Source organism: Miscanthus floridulus, chromosome 16, assembly GCF_019320115.1.
Source record: "Miscanthus floridulus cultivar M001 chromosome 16, ASM1932011v1, whole genome shotgun sequence".
Taxonomy (NCBI): Eukaryota; Viridiplantae; Streptophyta; class Magnoliopsida; order Poales; family Poaceae; genus Miscanthus; species Miscanthus floridulus.
The window spans coordinates 80,804,762-80,822,209 of record NC_089595.1 but is presented as its reverse complement, the minus strand read 5'-3'; the positions used below and the strand labels follow the sequence as shown (position 1 = coordinate 80,822,209).

At 45.8% G+C, this 17,448-nt stretch overlaps 3 protein-coding genes and 1 pseudogene across 4 annotated transcripts; 1 reads left to right on the top strand and 3 right to left on the bottom strand.

The window, feature by feature from the left end:
- Positions 1–202: 202 nt before the first annotated feature.
- On the bottom strand, positions 203–12,035 carry LOC136514470 (uncharacterized). The gene is made up of 4 exons (XM_066508421.1): positions 11,814–12,035; positions 11,561–11,666; positions 757–905; positions 203–641 (listed from the first exon to the last, which is right to left on the bottom strand). Exons 1-4 carry the CDS (start codon positions 11,952–11,954, stop codon positions 546–548), a joined length of 492 nt encoding a protein of 163 aa, XP_066364518.1. The 5' UTR covers positions 11,955–12,035; the 3' UTR covers positions 203–545.
- LOC136514469 (uncharacterized) lies at positions 913–10,698 on the bottom strand. Of its 2 annotated transcripts, none has more exons than XM_066508419.1 (2): positions 1,650–10,698; positions 913–1,543 (listed from the first exon to the last, which is right to left on the bottom strand). In XM_066508419.1, exon 1 carries the CDS (start codon positions 9,737–9,739, stop codon positions 8,540–8,542), a length of 1,200 nt encoding a protein of 399 aa, XP_066364516.1. In that variant the 5' UTR covers positions 9,740–10,698; the 3' UTR covers positions 913–1,543; positions 1,650–8,539. The 2 variants fall into 2 exon arrangements, with proteins under 2 accessions (XP_066364516.1, XP_066364517.1); XM_066508420.1 differs by having other exon boundaries at positions 913–2,294; positions 2,389–10,698.
- Positions 12,036–12,525: 490 nt separating the features above from the next.
- LOC136514509 (protein ALP1-like) lies at positions 12,526–13,990 on the top strand. The gene is made up of 2 exons (XM_066508449.1): positions 12,526–12,851; positions 12,937–13,990. The coding sequence occupies exons 1-2, from the start codon at positions 12,604–12,606 to the stop codon at positions 13,988–13,990; spliced, it is 1,302 nt and encodes a 433-aa protein (XP_066364546.1). The 5' UTR covers positions 12,526–12,603.
- A 305-nt stretch (positions 13,991–14,295) lies between these two features.
- LOC136511561 (glutathione S-transferase T3-like) lies at positions 14,296–15,600 on the bottom strand (annotated as a pseudogene).
- Positions 15,601–17,448: the final 1,848 nt, after the last annotated feature.

Here is a 17,448-nt window from a genome sequence, read left to right as displayed (position 1 = left end):
TCGGTAACAGAAAAAATGCCCTAAACTCTCTCTCTCTCTCACGCGCGCTAAGGCCAAAAAAAACATCCCGAAGGCCGACTTCTATAGACGTGCCACCCAACGCTCATGACACATACATGCAGCTCTGTGCATCTCGCTAAAAACGACTCAGGTCAGGAACTTATGTAGTCAAAGTTTCGAATTCTTGACTTCATATCAGACAACCAAAAAGTGTCTCATATTTCATATTTGTGATGGGAAACAAAAAAGCAAGACTTTGTTCTAAAATTTTTGGCAATTTCAATCAAGATTACATCCATGTTTGCATCTACAATGTAAAACAAGATAGAGACAGATACCATATCTATATTTTGATGAAGTAAGCCCAGCTGCTACAGGAATTCATGATCAGCAAGGACAATAGCTGTAGACACTCCTCGCTTATCCAGGATTTCCAACACTTAATTCTTGAGTGCCTTCTGAGAAGCAACACACAAACTTTAGAAAAGTTCAACATCACTAAATCATTCGATTGTCCCATATATAAGGATTTTTTTTCTCTTCTCTCAATCCTTCTTGTCACGAGCAAGTCGAGCCCGGTGCCTAAGTTCTGCTCTCTTCCATTTCACCATCAATCGACATAATGCAATGAGGCTGCTAATCTGGAATGATCAAAGAGTAGAAAGATAAGCAACATATATAAGCTAAATTGCAAATAAACAGCTGAATGTAATGAACAGAAACCTTTACATCAGGGTAAGCCAGATTTTTACTAACCACACTGACAATAGATATGAAGATAAGGGGCCCAGACCAGACGGCAGAGATGAAAACTCCAGAACGGTCAAAATAATTCCGACTGGTAAAGCTCTTCCAGTGCTCACCCAGGTATCTGTTCATTCTTTCAGCTAGATACACTCCTGAATCTGCATAGGTAAACCATGAACCTGATCAGAACCGAAGCAAATCAAAATATGAGGTTCCAAATTCCCAATCTTCGAAATCTCACTATAATTTAGTGTTGAAAGATACTGTGAGATAATATTCATACCATCATTGGTTTCTTCATCCAAAAACAGAAATAATTCATGCCATTGTAGCATTAGAACTCTAAATGAGACTGTAAGAAAATGATGTGGATTAAGGAGCACACACTAGCAACCATCCAATTGCAAAATGGTAGGGAATTTTTTTGATAAGTGTGTCAGCGTTGAAGGGCAGGCCTGGTGCAGTGGTGAGAGCTGTCTCACTGAGTCACCAGGTCGCAGGTTCGAAGCAGCCTCTCCGCAGATTTTACAGGGGGAGGCTTGCCTCGGTTTTCCCCTTTCCCAGACCCCACTCATGTGGGAGCCTCTGGCACTGGGTCTGCCCTTTTTTTTAGTTAGTGAGATATGCACTAGCCAGTAAAATTAATAAATTGGACATTGGTGTATAAACATCTAAATTGCTCTTGGCCTATTACCGAATAATATGATCGAAATCAATGTCAAGATCAATTTCTCCCCATTGACTTCATTCATTTCACACGGAAGGGTCTGAATCAAAAGGCACCAAAGCATAAGAGCTAAACAAAATAAACCTGGATTAGAATTTTTTTTTACCGCAAAAGACTGTGGGGTAGATCCCCACGGTGATAGATTTTGTATTAATAAAAGGTAGAATGTACTTACAAACAGGGATTAACTAAAAGCATCCAGCCAAACACAAAAGGATGACCGCAGGTCATCCTTGAAATGAACAGACTGCAAGAAACATTGATTTTTAAAGTTTGCCAACCAGGCCGATGGAGTTGGATCACGCCTCTGAAAAACCTTGTCATTGCGCGTCTTCCACAACTCCCATGCTGCTATCAGGGCTGCCTCCGTGAAGAAAGGAACATTGTGAACCTGTCCCGCCTGTACCAATCTATCCGAAAGTTGTAGCGTGTCATTACAGTCAAAATGGATGATTGCCCAACATTCCTTCGTGAAGGGGCAGTCGAAGAATAAGTGATCAATGGTCTCCTCTTCACCACGGTTGCACATGACACAGATGTTATCATCCTGTATGTTCAGATGTCGTCTCTGGAGCATAGACTTGGTATTCAAACGGTCCACCAGGACAAGCCACGCAAAGAATTTCACGCGTGGAGTGCATCTAGATTTCCTGATGGCTTTGAAGATTGGATGTGCTTCCATGGTACTGAAGACATGAGAGTAGAAACGCCGTGAAGTATACACATTGCCCCAGGTGGGCAGCTAGCAATCCTTGGCATCAGCATCGTATGGCATGTTCTGTAGGTGCAGTTGTAGGACTTCATATTCCTCAAAAGCTTGCTGCGAGAGCGGGAGGAAGAAAAGTTCATCAAGGTCTGTTGCTTGCATGACCTCTAGCACTGAGGCATTCTCATTACTTGCAAAGGATGCCAACCTTGGAAACTCTTGGGATAGAACAGCATCAGACCACATATCATCCCAGAAACAAACTGTTGAACCATCCCCAATCTCACACTTGGCAATGCCTCGGAAGATGATGCTGAGACGAAGAACATCCTTCCACCAGAAGGAGCCAACTTCCCTAGATGCATGGGCTATTTTGGTGGTATAATATTTGCTCCACACAAGGTGCACTGGGGTGTCAACTTTGTTATAGAATTTGAAGAGATGTTTGAGTAGTAGCGCGTCATTTTGCAATCTGAGGTTAAGAACTCCCAGTCCCCCTTTCTCCTTGGGCTGCATAACAACTTCCCATGCAACTAAATTCCCCCCTTTCTTTTGGGCATCATTACCTCTCCAAAGGCATTGCTTTCGTGCTCTGTCGATGTTGTCAATGACCCCTTTTGGTAGCTTAATGGTACACATAGCATATGTGGTGATGGGGGTGAAAGGTCCTAATGGCTAGAGGGGGGGTGAATAGCCTAATAAAAATTTCTACAACAACACTTAACCAAATGGTTAGACAATTATGAGGCGAAACGAGTGTTGCGCTAGCCTACTCAAAATACAAGCCACCTACCACAATTCTAATTTAGATAGTGTCAATTCACACAAGATCAATGACACTACCCTATGTTAGTGTGCTCTCAAAGGCTAACTAAAGAGCCACACCAACCAAGCATGCAAGCTCTCACAACTAGCTACACTAAAGAGCTTGTCAACTAGTTTGCGGTAAAGTAAAGAGAGTGATCAAGAGGGTTATACCGCCGTGTAGATGAATGAACCAATCAATCACGAAGATGAATAACAATGATGACCAATCACCTCGGAATCAATGATGAAGACAATGATTTTTACCGAGGTTCACTTGCTTGCCGGCAAGCTAGTCCTCGTTGTGGCGATTCACTCACTTGGAGGTTCACGCGCTAATTGGCTTCACACGCCAAACCCTCAATAGGGTGCCGCACAACCAACACAAGATGAGGATCACACAAGCCACGAGCAATCCACTAGAGTACCTTTTGGCACTCCGCCGGGGAAAGGTCAAGAACCCCTCACAATCACCACGATCGGAGCCGGAGACAATCAGCACCTCCGCTCGACGATCCTCGCTGCCCCAAGCCGTCTAGGTGGCGGCAACTACCAAGAGTAACAAGCGAAACCCGCAGCGAAACACGATCACTAAGTGCCTCTAGATGCAATCACTCAAGCAATGCACTTGGATCACTCCCAATCTCACTATGATGATGAATCAATGATGTAGATGAGTGGGAGAGCTTTGGCTTAGCTCACAAGGTTGCTATATCAATGAAAATGGCCAAAGATAGTAAGCCACAGCCAGCCATGGGGCTATAAATAGAGCCCCAATCAAATAGAGTCGTTATACCCCTTCACTGGGCAAAAACGCGCTCTGACCGGACGCTCAGGTCATACTGACTGGACGCTGGCCCTCAGCGTCCGGTCGCCCGATGGACGCCACGCGTCACCAGCTTCAAACGCTGTTCGTCAGATTCCAACGGCTACGAAGCTGACCGGACGCTCCGGTCAAAACTGACCGGACGCTGAAGCCCCAGCGTCCGGTCGTTTCCAGTAAGCTCCCCGAGGCATGTTTTTCCGACCGGACGCGTCCGGTCCACCTTGACCGGACGCAGCTAGCGTCCGGTGCTCAACCCTAGCCTACTGTGCCGTCTGACAGCTCGACCGGACGCAGCCTTTCAGCGTCCGGTCGCTGAGTGACCCAGCGTCCGGTCAGTAGACCGACGCCAGCATCATTTCGACCAACTCCATTTCAACTCTAACTTCTTCACCCTTGCTCAAATGTGCCAACCACCAAGAATTTGCATCCGGCGCAATAGAAAATAGGCATTTTATTTTCTCGAAAGCGCCGAATCCCGCCTCACAAGCTTGGCGGGAGGGAAAGAGGGACCCAAACCCATCTCAACCCTGCAAACACCTTGTGCACATGTGTTAGCATATTTTCACAAATATTTTCAAGGGTGTTAGCACTCCACTAGATCCTAAATGCATATGCAATGAGTTAGAGCATCTAGTGGCACTTTGATAACCGCATTCCGATACGAGTTTCACCCCTCTTAATAGTACGGCTATCAAACCTAAATGTGATCACACTCTCTAAGTGTCTTGATCACTTAAAACAAAATAGCTCCTATGGTTTATACATTTGCCTTGAGCTTTTTGTTTTTCTCTTTCTTCATTTCAAGTTTAAGCCCTTGATCATCGTCATGCCATCACCATTGTCATGCTATGATCTTCATTAGCTTCTTCTACTTGAAGTGTGTTACCTATGTTATGATCACTTGATAAACTAGGTTAGCACTTAGGGTTTCATCAATTCACCAAAACCAAACTAGAGCTTTCAGGGGGTTATAGCCGAGTTAACCATTTCCAAGCGAACCGAGTAAGAAAGCCATGTGGAGCACGCAGAGAGCCTCCTCTCTATTCTGTCCATCATCGGGGTGAAGTCCTCAATGTGTGGCTTGGTCGTGACCATGGGCAAACCCAAATACGTGAACGGCATAGAACCAATATCACAGCCCAATGTGTTTGCCAGATGGGCCATCTTCTCCTCATTGACGTTGATGGAGTACATATGTGATTTACTGTAGTTACTTGAAGCCCGGTTGACTCTGAAAAGCTGTGCAACAAAGCCTTAAGAAAGATCAGCTGTCTAGCATCAGCTTGCAACATCATCAGCATATCGTCAGCGTACTGAACTATTGGAAAATCCCCAGTTGGTTGTGGAATTGGAACTCTGAGCAAATTCATAGCAGCAGCCCGGTTGATTAAAATCTGCAGAAGTTCAGTCGCTATAACAAAGAGGAGGGGCGACAATGGATCGCCTTGACGGACCCCTCTTGCACTTGAAAAATTTTCCCGGGACGCCATTGAGTAGGACAGCAGATGAACTTGAAGAAAAAATGGCTTGAACCCAATCCAACCATCTCTGTGGGAACCCCATGTGAGCCATAACTTGCATAATAGCTGAATGTTCCACTGTATCAAACGCTTTCTCGAAGTCTAATTTTAGGATGATGATCTCTCTTTTCGACTGATGGCACTGGTGAACTCATAACTCCATGCTAAGCAGTCTTGAATCGTGCGAGAGCGAATAAAACCATATTGATTTTGATGAACAACTCTCAAGATGACAGCCTGCAATCTCTCATCTAGAATCTTGGTGATGACCTTGAGCGACATGTTCATTAGGGAGATGGGGCGAAAATCATTTACTGTCTCTGGACTGTCCTTTTTAGGAACCAGGGTGATATAAGAAGTGTTGATGCATTCAAGATTAATCTGACCCGAGAAGAACTTTGAGCAAAGGGAGTAAAAATCACATTTGATAAATTGCCAACACTTTTTTAGGAAACGGCCGTTAAAAAGAAGAACTTTGAGCAAAGGGAGTAAAAATCACATTTGATAAATTGCCAACACTTTTTTAGGAAACGGCCATTAAAATCATTAGGGCCTGGAGCCTTGTCAGCCAGCATACACTTCACCACCAAATCCACCTCCTCCTGCAAAATTGGGGCAGCAAGAGAATCTAGGTCGTTCACTGGCGTGACAAGGCTAGTGATGAGGACATGAGCTCTATGCATACGACCATGCTTGGAGATAGAGGACGAGGAGATCAACGAGGGTGTCCTAACCGAGAAGAAGACCCGAAGCTCATCCGGTTCGAGTCACCAAGGTGGAAGCCAAAATCAAGTTCGAGCCCATCTCGGGTTCCACGACCAGTCTGTCATAAAACTGGTCACACGGCGCGTCTGGGCTCCGTTTTTGACGATCCACATATGGATGGAAAGCTAATTAGATAAGGAAGCCAATGCAAGTGGACTCACGTCAAAAGCCCTTCGGAATCAACGGGAATCGTCGAAACAAGTCAGCGTCCAAAATCTGTCAGGGTGTTGCGACACCGTCTTTTGGTCCGTTGGACCGTGTATCGTGTTTGGGCGCGTTCAGGAGGGGTGACGCCCAAGACTCTATAATTAGCAGCTGTCGCTTTACTTAGGGTTTAGGTTTTGTTTAGTTCTTGATTTCCTCGTGAAACAGACGTCTTTTTGATGCAACTGTGCCACCAAGGCCGCTTGCTGTGAACCAGTGCCCCTGTTCTTGATCTTGTTCGCCTGTGGCGATTAGTCCTTTCGAATAAAGACTTGAACTCCTTCTCGTTATCATAAGCCTCATATTTATTTGTAGTTTCAGATTGCGTTCATCCCGTTCTTACTTGTATTCTCGATTCGCTTGCAGGAAAGCCTTCTCGACGAGGTCAATCGCGTTCGCGTGGTTGATAACCAACGGAGCAGTGGTGTAACGGTTGTGAGGGTCCGAATCAGTCTTGGTTCGAAGCCTAGATCGTGAACGTCGAGTCTCCACCAATCGACGCTATCGTACCTATCAGAAGATTGGGCCTTGTCTACATTAGCTAGAGAGGTCAAAAAGCATAGTAGGTGATGACGTGGTGCCCATGCGATTTCTGAAGGAGTTCCAGAGAAGGCCTGTGAAGGGCGGGCCTGGTGCAAGCGGTAGAGTCTTACCGCCTGTGACTGAAAGGTTCCGGGTTCGAGTCACGGTCTCCTCGCATTGCACAGACGAGGGTAAGGCTTGCCACTGACACCCTTCCCCAGACCCCGCACAGAGCGGGAGCTCTCTGCACTGGGTACGCCCTTTTTTTTCCAGAGAAGGCCTGCCTTCCCTTCATGGTCGTGGATCCAAATGCCTTGGTCATTCATGATCTGCGCAATAGAATTTCTTCTATAAGAAATAGTAGCCATGCCATGGAAGAATTTTGTACACTCATCGCCCAACTTTATTCTATTGACTGTGTAACGATTCCTCCAGTAGAGATTCTTGTATCGCAACCAAATTTGAAGTTGTTTCTTGACAACAGCCCGTAGGTTTGCTTCTGGATTAAAAAGGCCTCTTATATCCTCCAAAGCATCTAGAAAACCAATGACTTGGTTGCAGTTGCTGATGAGCATTCTTAGATTTGATAAATGCTTGCTCCAATCCTTTAGTCTGGCTCTTAGGGCCTTCAATTTGGAAGAGATGGTACGAGCAGCATCACTGTTAGCTGGCGTAGAGGTCCACAAGTCATATACTGTGTCTAGGAAATCATCTTGCTCTGCCCAGAAATTCTCAAAACGGAATAGATTAGCTCTAGGAATTTTTGTGCTAATCACCACCTTGCATGGAATATGATCCGAAGTGATCTTTGCTAAAGGGAGGACCTCTGTGTTGGGGAAGTCGATGGTCCAGTTGGTGGACGTGAAGAACCAATCAAGTTGCTCAAGCAACGGATCGGATTGCATATTGCTCCAAGTGAATGCCGACCCTTCGAAGGCAGCTCAACTAAACCAAGATGCCCAATCGCATCATTGAAAATAAAAGTGTCAGCAAGATTGCCACCGGGTCTATTTTGGTTATTCAGAGAGCGGTAGAAATTAAAATCTCCTAGGAAGATCCAATTCTCTGAGTCAGATATAGCATGACTATGAGACTGGTTAGTTTCCAGGTCTCGCTGGTGTGAGTCGAAGTGAAGCTAACTGTGAGACCAAAGCTCTGTTTATCAGTGACTATGCCTGAAAAAATGCACTGTTCCAGAGAACAAGGATACCCCCAGATGCTCCTACCGAGGGTACATAATCAAAATGGTCAAAACGCCGCGGTGCAAATTTTCTGATAAAGGATATATCAAAGGTTTCTTTCTTCGTTTCTTGCAAACATATTACTGAGCTAGCACTCTCTTCGATTTTATCACGTACCGCATCCCATTTCTCTGTGGCATTGATCCCACGAACATTCCAGCACAAAAATAGTCCAGTTACGTGTACCCATTATGTAACAATAAAAGGGAGACGGTAGTTCCTGATATGACTAGCATAATCAGGATGGGCTGCATTTCAGATGGTATATTGATCGAGAGGATGAAGATCAACAGAGAGGTAGAAGCCAGATAAGTGAAAATGCTAAGATTGATAGTAGTGTCCAAAGAGGGAAAGATAGTAACGTTAAAGCAAAGGACACACTTAAAATCTGGCCACACGACTGTAACAAGATAAAATGAGCAAACTGCCGCCCTAGGCGTTCTACAAAAGTTTACGATCATAGCACTTGGCGATAACTTAATCAGAGGATTCATCATTGGCCACCAGATTGGAAGAGGGCGCCTGCATCAGCACTTCTTGGGATAACTCTCCAGGAGCTACTCCACAATTGATACCCCAGCCCTGCAGGATATCAATTGGTATTGGTCCAGTTTGACCCGTAGGCTCGACAAGCAGTACTGGACATGTCTTTCTCTTCTTGCATGGATTTCCAGCCAACCTGACCTCATGGAAGCCATCCTTGTCACTAAGTCTTGTGCTGCGTCTCACAGTACTGTCCACCAGCAGAGTAGCAGGATTACTAGAGACATTGGGTAGAGACATGTTGTTGTTCATCCTTGTGCTGCGACTAACAGAGCCATCCACCACTGGCGAGATTGTGTTACTCGAGGCCACAGGCAGGGAGAGCATGGCAGTCCTCCGACGTTGGTATACTCTCATGCCTGCTTCACCACATGGACTGGGCTGAATTTGCTCACTTTGAAATTCAAAACCTGACAAGCCAGAAGTAGCTGGGACTTGCTCGACACGAGGATAAGGCAGGATGATAACAGAGGAGGACCTTGGCTGAGCACATGCTGCCCGACGACTCGCCACAACAGATGGCCATAGCTGGAGAGCTGGAGCAGGCAGGACCGGCTTCCAGGGGACAATCTCCATGCCTGTGATAGCGAGCGTTGGCGAGGACAGGTTGAGGGATGGTTGCAGAACAGCTCTGTCAATCACAATAGGTCCCATGTTGTCATTGGCCTGAGAAAATGAGGCCCTGTGGAATACTTCATCAGGCATGTCTTTTCTGTTGAAAATCAAGATGTTGGTGCACCTCTTCTGTGCAGCAGCAAACCTTGCTCTGTCCACCAAAGTGGAGCTTGCATCACTGGACGAGGAACTACCATCCTCAACTGAAATACCCTCCAGTACATGGTCAAGGGAGATGTCTGTCCCATCACCATGTAAAAACCTCATAGAGGATCCTGACAGCTCGAGATCAAGGTGATCCTGAGGAAACTGAGGATGCTGATGGAGCACCTGACCATTGTCAGCAGCAAACGCGGCAGGGTTCCATGCTGGCCAGTCATCATCAGCTTCATCTACTTCCATGTTGTCCACATCTAGCTGCTGATTCTGCTGCAGACCTGGGTGTTGCTGCACCGGGCCCTGCTGGGCATGCTGACCTTGCTGAACTGGTTGGTTAGGCGAAGGGTTAGGGGGATCCATGCGAGAATCGAGGTTCAGCTTAATTTCCTTGCCTTTTGGGATTTTTGGTTTCCAAACCAGGTGGGGAGCAGTATTCGTAACAAAATTTTTGGTGCAGTCAAACTTTCATTGCCAGACCTAATTGAGCCGGGTACGTGATCGGCAATGCTTTCTAGTATGTCCCCAATTAGAGCATTTCCAGCATCGGATACGAGAGGGACAATTGGAGCTAATATGGCCCAAACTTGAGCAACGGGAGCAAAAAGGCCCAGAGACAGCAGATTTGGAATTTGAAAAGAGGGCCTAGTCCCGCGCTGATTGAGGGAATCTTCCGAAACAGCCGCGGAAATCTCTCTAGGCCGCTGCATGCAAGGAGGACATTGCGTGTAATCCTCTCCAGGCTGCTGTATGCAGGGAGGACGCTGCATGCAATCAGGCCGAAGAACACGATCATGGGCTCCGCCAATTTGAAATTTGGTATTCCCAAATAGAAGATTTGTGGATTCTTTGATAGGAGCAGAGAAAGCACCAAAACAAATTGACGATTGCGTAGAGTGCTTAGGGGGAGAATGATCGACCAAATTCTTAGCAAAACTAACTCTTTTTTGAGGTTTGGAGGCCTTTACAGCTTCCCTTTGGGATCTCTTAAAGAGTACTTTTGTCCATTCTTTCTCCTGCTCTTCTTCCCAGGCACGTTTCTCAAGCTCCCAATGAGGCGTGCCATTGTTCCATAGGTGGAAGTATAGATCAAAGGTAGAGGTGATCACTCTACGAAGTCTATACACATGGAATCCGACTTGTTTGGAAAAGACAGAGAACCGAAAATGATTATTGCTCAGAAAAGTCACATGGAAATCCAAAGCACGGACTCCCAAACAAGATTGTAAAGCCAGAGAAACTGAATCTTCCGTTAAACGAAACAAGTGACGCCGAAAGGTGACAAGAAGGAAGAACGAGCCATCGGGGGAGTGGTGAGGATGGTGTACCGGAGATTTGTAGAGCCGGTGGACCTCATCTTGGAATTGTAGCCCAAGATCAAAGTCCATCCGGGAGGCCAATTCCGATGCTGAACCCATGGCCTGCCGGAGGGGATCAGGAAATCACCGGTGGGCCTTGCCTGGATGTTGTTGCCGCAAAACCTCGAACACCTTGCAAGCAAGATCCGTAGAAGCTTCCTCCAGGCCCGAGGAGACGCCAAGGAGCTAGCTCGGGTATTCTGGACACTAGCAAATCGGCGGACGCCAAGGCCGGAGCAGGCAGCAGCAATGTCGATGGCCACCGGGGTCGGGGTCAGGTGGCGAGGGGGGCCACGGTCCTGGCGGTGCGCGCAGGCGAGGGCCGCGCCAGGACGAGGCACGCAGGCGAGGACCACCTATCTCTTCTTGTTAAACGATTCCAGGCCGCTTCTTGGGAAGGCGGGAAGCGGTAGAACGGCGGCGGTGGCTACGGCGCCGGCTCGTAGAGCGGGAATGGCAAGAACGGTGGCCGCAGGAACGGCACGAGCCAGTCCGGCACCGGGAACGGCCACGGGAACGACACCGTCCCGCCGGCGCCGCCGCCCGGGACCCGGAACGGCGGCCAGAAGAGCGGCAAGAACGGCCAGAAGAAAAGCGAGGAGCCGAACGCGTCGCCCCCGTCCCCATCCCCGTCCCCGTGGCCGTGGCAGAGCGCGCCGTCCTGGATTACAAATTGTCCTGACGAAACTTGAAACTACAAACTTATCGGCATCGGGCAATTCTTGCTGTGGAATGCGGACAGAATCGTATACTCTCTCCCTCAGCAACGATGTACTTGGCATATGCAATGCATGATTAGTAATAACAGAAGGAACAAAAGACTCACAAGCAAGAAATAACAAGAATAGCTGGAAGTTGGCATTCCTCCTGAACCCTACAGCAGTCAGCAGCAGAACCACATGGAATGCCATCAAGCATATGAGCCATGGTTCCTGAAACAGTAGCGTATTCAAAGCACAACGCAGTCGCATCGCACGATATTTGTCAGCTCTGGAAGTGAGTGAGAGAGGAAAGAAAGGAAGGTCTTGGTGATCCGGTTGCGATCTCCTAACTCCTATTAGGGGATCCGGAGAGAATACCGTCCAGTCGACGGCGCGGATGAAGCCGCGCAGGTTGTCAGCGGCGGGCCCCATGCCGCGGCGGAGCTCGGAGGAGAGCGCCTGCACGAGGCCCGACACCTGGTCCAGGTGCGCCGTCACGGCAGCCTGCAGCTCCTCCATCGGCTGACACGCGCGGCGGAGCTCTGAATCGGACTGACCAGTTTTCTCTTCGGAAAGGAAAGAGCAGAGTTATGTGCGTGCATAGCCGAATTTGGGGATATTTAACTTTTTACCGTGGTAAGAGCATCTCTAAGAGTTTGCTATCTCAACTTAGCATCCATATAATTTTGATAAAACAAGGAAAAATAGCCTCCAACAGTTTGGCAAAACAACTTGAGAGCATCTCCTACAGGTTAGCTAAAAATAAATGCTAAATCTCTTGATTTAGCCAACATGTAAAATAGAAAAGCCTCTAAAAAACATGATGGCTACAGCAGCCTAGCTAAATGGTCCTTTTCTATATTTAAATGGGCCAAGACGGTTGGTTGGTACATGGCCACCAGGCCTGGTTCGCAACGCAGCACCGCCGCCAGGCTTGCTCGCAACGCACGGCCGCCTCCCGTTCTGCTGCTCGCAACGCACGGCAGCCTCCCGTTCTGTTCTCAACGCACGCCTACCCCTTGGCGGCGCACCAATTGGTACGGCTGTCCCTGCCTGGCCGCGCCGCTCAGTGCGACGGTGGAGCCGAGCAGCAACCGCAGTGAGCACTGCATGCATTCAGATTTTCTCAGGTGAATCCATCCCTTCGCCCTGGAGCCGTAGATGTGTAATGGATTCTGAAGCCGAGTTCAATCTGCTGAATGAAGTGGTGGATTCATCATCTTCGGATGATGACGATGAATTGTATATTGCCGCTGCAGACATAGTAGCAACGGATATTGGCAATGAACCACGTTATCGTGGTTCCGTTGAGGGACATCGTGTATTAAATCGTGATAGACAGTCAGGGCACGTGAGACTTTATCAAGACTATTTTTCAGATGATCCTACATACGGGCCAAATTATTTCAGGCGCAGGTTTGTACGTACCCCCTATTTCTTTTCAATTATACCTTGTATAATTCATTCGATTTTCGCCTAATTAAATAGTCTTCTTGCATAGATTTCGAATGAGGCGTCATGTGTTTGTCCGTATAATGAATGCTGTCGAGGAGCATGACGACTATTTTGTGCAAAAGAGAAATGCAGCTGGTACCCTAGGAATATCTTGTTTGCAGAAGGTTGTGGCGGCATTTCGGATGATAGCGTATGGAGTAGCGGCTGATGCTACGGATGACTATGTCCGTATTGGTGAGAGTACAGCTCTAGAGAGTTTGAGAAGGTTTGTCAGAGCTGTTGTTCATATATTTGGTCATGAGTACATGAGAATGCCTAATGAACATGATACAGCTAGATTGCTTGCAATTGGTGAGAAAAGAGGTTTTCCAGGTATGCTTGGTTCCATAGATTACATGCACTGGACCTGGAAAAATTGCCCTGTTGCATGGCAGGGTATGTACGTGGGGCACAAAAAGGATCCTACAATTATACTAGAAGCGGTTGCTTCTAAAGATCTTTGGATTTGGCATGGTTTTTTTGGGATGGCAGGCTCACATAATGATATCAATGTTCTCCAAAGATCTCCTGTTTTTGCAAGGCTTGCTGAAGGTGAGGGTCCACAGGTTAACTATAGCATCAATGGAAACAATTATACAATGGGTTATTATCTCGCAGATGGCATATATCCATCTTGGGCCACTTTCGTGAAGACCATACCAGAACCTCAAGGTAACAAGAAGAAATATTTTGCTAAGGCACAAGAAGCATGTAGAAAGGATGTTGAAAGAGCGTTTGGGGTTCTACAAGCTCGCTTTGCTATCGTTCGAAGACCAGCTCGTTTGTGGGATGAGGACACACTCGGAGAAATCATGAACGCTTGTATCATTATGCACAACATGATTGTTGAGGATGAGGGGGATGACGAAGATGATTTCAATTACGACGACATGGGAGAAAAGGTGACAGTATCCCATGATAGTACCCCTGAGCTCGATGCTTTCATTCAAAATTACAAGAACATCAAGGATAAGAAAACGCACACACAACTTCAGGCCGATCTTATTGAGCACTTGTGGCAAAATTATCCAGATTTATACAATAATACTATTAATGATTGATTTCATTTGTCGTTGGACTGTAATGATGTTATGATTACAATTATTGTTTCCTACACGATGGTGACCGTGCTTAATAAAAAAATACTGTGCATGGTTCTTGGCTTATTTACATTGCATAGATTTCGAATATATGTGTGAAGGCCACCTCACAAAATGTGATACTGTATGTAACAAAATGTGATAATGTATGTAACAAAATGTGATAATGTATGTAACAAAATGTGATAATCCAGAACAAAATGTGATACTGTATCAATCCGACAGATTCAAATAATTAAGACAACCAGAACAATATGATACTTTATCTAATTTTTTATACGCCGTGCAAGTATGTCATTCTGGAGCTGTTCATATAGTAGCTGCTGTTTGGTGGACATGGTACTCGTATCGACATTCATAATTCTCTCTTCTTCAAGGTTCCTTTCGAACTCAAATTTGTCTTTTTCAAGTCTGATCCTTTCTTCCTCAATTCTGTTCCTTTCTTCCTCGATTCTGATCCTTTCTTCCTGCAATGCAAAGGCTTTTTTGCACCTCTCCTCTTTCTTCAAATCCTTCTCTATGTCAGCCTCTTTCTTCTTTGCCAACAGATAATCCAATGCTTCGATGCTAGAACGTTGTCGTAATTTGTCTTTCTCCTTCTTCTTCCCTGTAGGTCTGTCCACTGTAGGCATTGCTGCCTGACTCTCTTCACCATTAGCAGTGACAACTAATTGTGCAGCCGCTACATGACTTGAATTCGCCGTGGTCTTTTGCTTTTTCCTTGAAGCCGTTCCACTCTGATTGCTTCTATTTTTCCACTTGGCCTTGTCTTTCAATTTTTCCCAGCAATGGAGGTAAGGGAAATTGCGGTGCTGCTTGTCCTCAGACTTCAACATTTTTAATGCATTTTTTTCCTGCAAAATCAAAAACATAGAGACTGCATCACCATATCAGCGAAATTAAAAAACTTATATACAGTTGACCGAAACATCAACATAGAGAAATCACCATATCAGCGAAATCAAAAGCATAGAGACTGCAAAATTAAAAACATAGAGACTGCATCACATAGAGAAACATCATATACAGTTGGTCAGATAGTTTCAGAATTACAATCTTTTGCTAGCAGTTCATGGATGGCCAACCGAGAATTATTTTGCCGCTTCTCCATTATCAGAGGAACATCATATACAATTGGAAATGCAAGGTATGCTATCTTACCTTATCAGCGATAGATAAACCACTTTGATTTCTAGCCTCTATCTTTGAAACGCAACCAGCATATAAGTTCACATCATGTAGAATACCAGACCACCGGCTCATTAGGGAGCTTTGCGTTCGATCAGAATCAAATGTCTTGTTCATATGAAAATAATCATATATTCTTTTCCAATATGTCGAACGTGATTGATCAACTCCGTGAACTGGATCCAAACTCACATTTAGCCATGCTGAGACCAACAATTCGTCCTCGTCTTTACTGAAATTCTTGGACCTTTTCTGACTCCCTTTCAGACTTGCTAGGCCTCATCACAATCTGGCGTTTCATTAGGAGTTGGGACATTATCAGACAAAGCAGCAGGATTACATCCCCTTGTAATGATGTCGGTAAAAGATCTTTCCGAATCCATGGTGCCTGTGAAAAAATACCACAGGGACAATCAATATCATAGACTGAAATATGATTTCAACAAACAGGTAAAACTGAAGCATTCCAGATGTGGTATCATTCACTAGTAAATCAAGATCATACACTGAAACAGGTAAATCAAGATCATAGACTGAAACAGGTTAATCAAAATCATAGACTGAAACAGGTAAATGAAGATCATAGACTGAAACAGGTAAATCAAAATCATAGACTGAAACAAGTAAATCAAGAGCATAGACTGAAATATGATTTCATTCACAAGTAATTGCCAAGAATGCTTTCATTCACAAGTACTCGCAATACATAGCTATTCATAGATTGCATATGGGCTTACATGTTCATTTCAGATGTGGTACAGAGCTAGAGAGTTTCAACTGAAAAAAAACTGATGAATAAAAATCTACTATTGATAGCAAATTAGACAGACACTTGAACAAGTTTCAGAAAACTCTGACCTCAACTCATTATATGCACAGTTCAGCAATTGGATGATCACAAAGAAGAGGGTAACATACTGTTCAGAGAATAAAATTACTAAACATACTGAAATACACAAACTCTAGTTCAACAAATAAATTTGTAAATATACACAATCACTACCTTCACTTTACTGCAACTAGTCGAACTTCTACTATCTAAAAGGAGCAAGAACGCTTTCATTCACAAGTAATTGCCAAGAATGTTTTCATAAGCCAATGACTCATGTGCTACAGCTGCTCTCTACCGAGATGATGACTACTCAACCTCCAGGAGTAATTTAATTCAGAATGGTCGTGTGTACTCCTTTTTTCAACTTAGTGGAGAACGTGAGATGCAACCAATAAACAGGAAAAAACTCATACAAAATCAATTCATATGGATTGTTTTCTACACAATATTTGTTTATGTTCTGCCCATGGTAAGGCCACATTTAATTCAGGACAGATCTGGTTGAAAGATCATTTTTTGCTATAGATCATACTAACAAGTCAACATGTATGATGAAACTCATAGATCTGACGATTATCCTCTCAATGGACATAACCACAAGAACAATTATAGCTGAAACAAGACCAATTTTGTAAGGCAAGCAAGAGACATCACACATCACAGGTGGCTGACTTGAGAGCAATTAAATGCACATGATTTCACATCGGCAGCAACAGACTCCAGTAAACCAACCATCAATATTTGATTATTAAAAAACAAAAAAATTGGATCTAGGTATTTGGATCTCACCGGAATACATGCCAGACAAGGGGGCTGATGCAGCGGGGGCAGCATTGGGAGGAAGAACTCCACGCCGCAGCCCAGGTACCCCTGCACTTTGCAACCAAGGCAACGACGGCAACTGCTGTTGCTCCCAACCGCTGCCCGCCGAGAAGATGGGGAACGAGTGGAGCTCAGAAGAAATGGGGTCCCCGTGGCCGTGGCTCGCAGACATCAGATCCCCTTCTACTTGTGCCTGCGACATGGTGCCTCGGCACGATTCCGAGGTCCTCGAAGGGAAGCGCGTCGTGGAGAGAGGAAGAAGTAGGTGCCGAGAAGAAGCAGCGCGGAGATGGGGAGAAAAACAGGAGCACGACAGGGGGGCGCACGCGGGAGCGGGAGAGGCTGGTGCGCGGAGAAGAAAATCGAGCGCGGGAGAGGCGAAGCCTGCGCGCGGGATTCCATTGGCGCCGACGCGCGGAGAAGGAAATCGAGCGCGGGAGAGGCGAAGCCTGCGCGCGGGTTTCCATTGGCGCCGCGGATAGCAAGCGAGCCTCGCATGCGAAAAATGGCCAGCGACGACTGCGGGATGGCAAGCGGTGAAAAATAGAAGACCGGATAGAAAGTCTGTTGGACAACT

Coding starts and splice junctions, on each gene's coding strand:
- LOC136514470 (XM_066508421.1), bottom strand. CDS start 11,954: ATGGAGGAGCTGCAGGCTGCCGTGACGGCGCACCTGGACCAGGTGTCG. Junction 906..11,560: donor ATTCTTGTTATTTCTTGCTT/GTGAGTCTTTTG, acceptor TTACCTATGCAG/ATTCAGGAGTGTATCTAGCT. Junction 642..756: donor TCATATCTATTGTCAGTGTG/GTTAGTAAAAAT, acceptor TGATCATTCCAG/ATTAGCAGCCTCATTGCATT.
- LOC136514469 (XM_066508419.1), bottom strand. CDS start 9,739: ATGGATCCCCCTAACCCTTCGCCTAACCAACCAGTTCAGCAAGGTCAG.
- LOC136514509 (XM_066508449.1), top strand. CDS start 12,604: ATGGATTCTGAAGCCGAGTTCAATCTGCTGAATGAAGTGGTGGATTCA. Junction 12,852..12,936: donor CCAAATTATTTCAGGCGCAG/GTTTGTACGTAC, acceptor CTTCTTGCATAG/ATTTCGAATGAGGCGTCATG.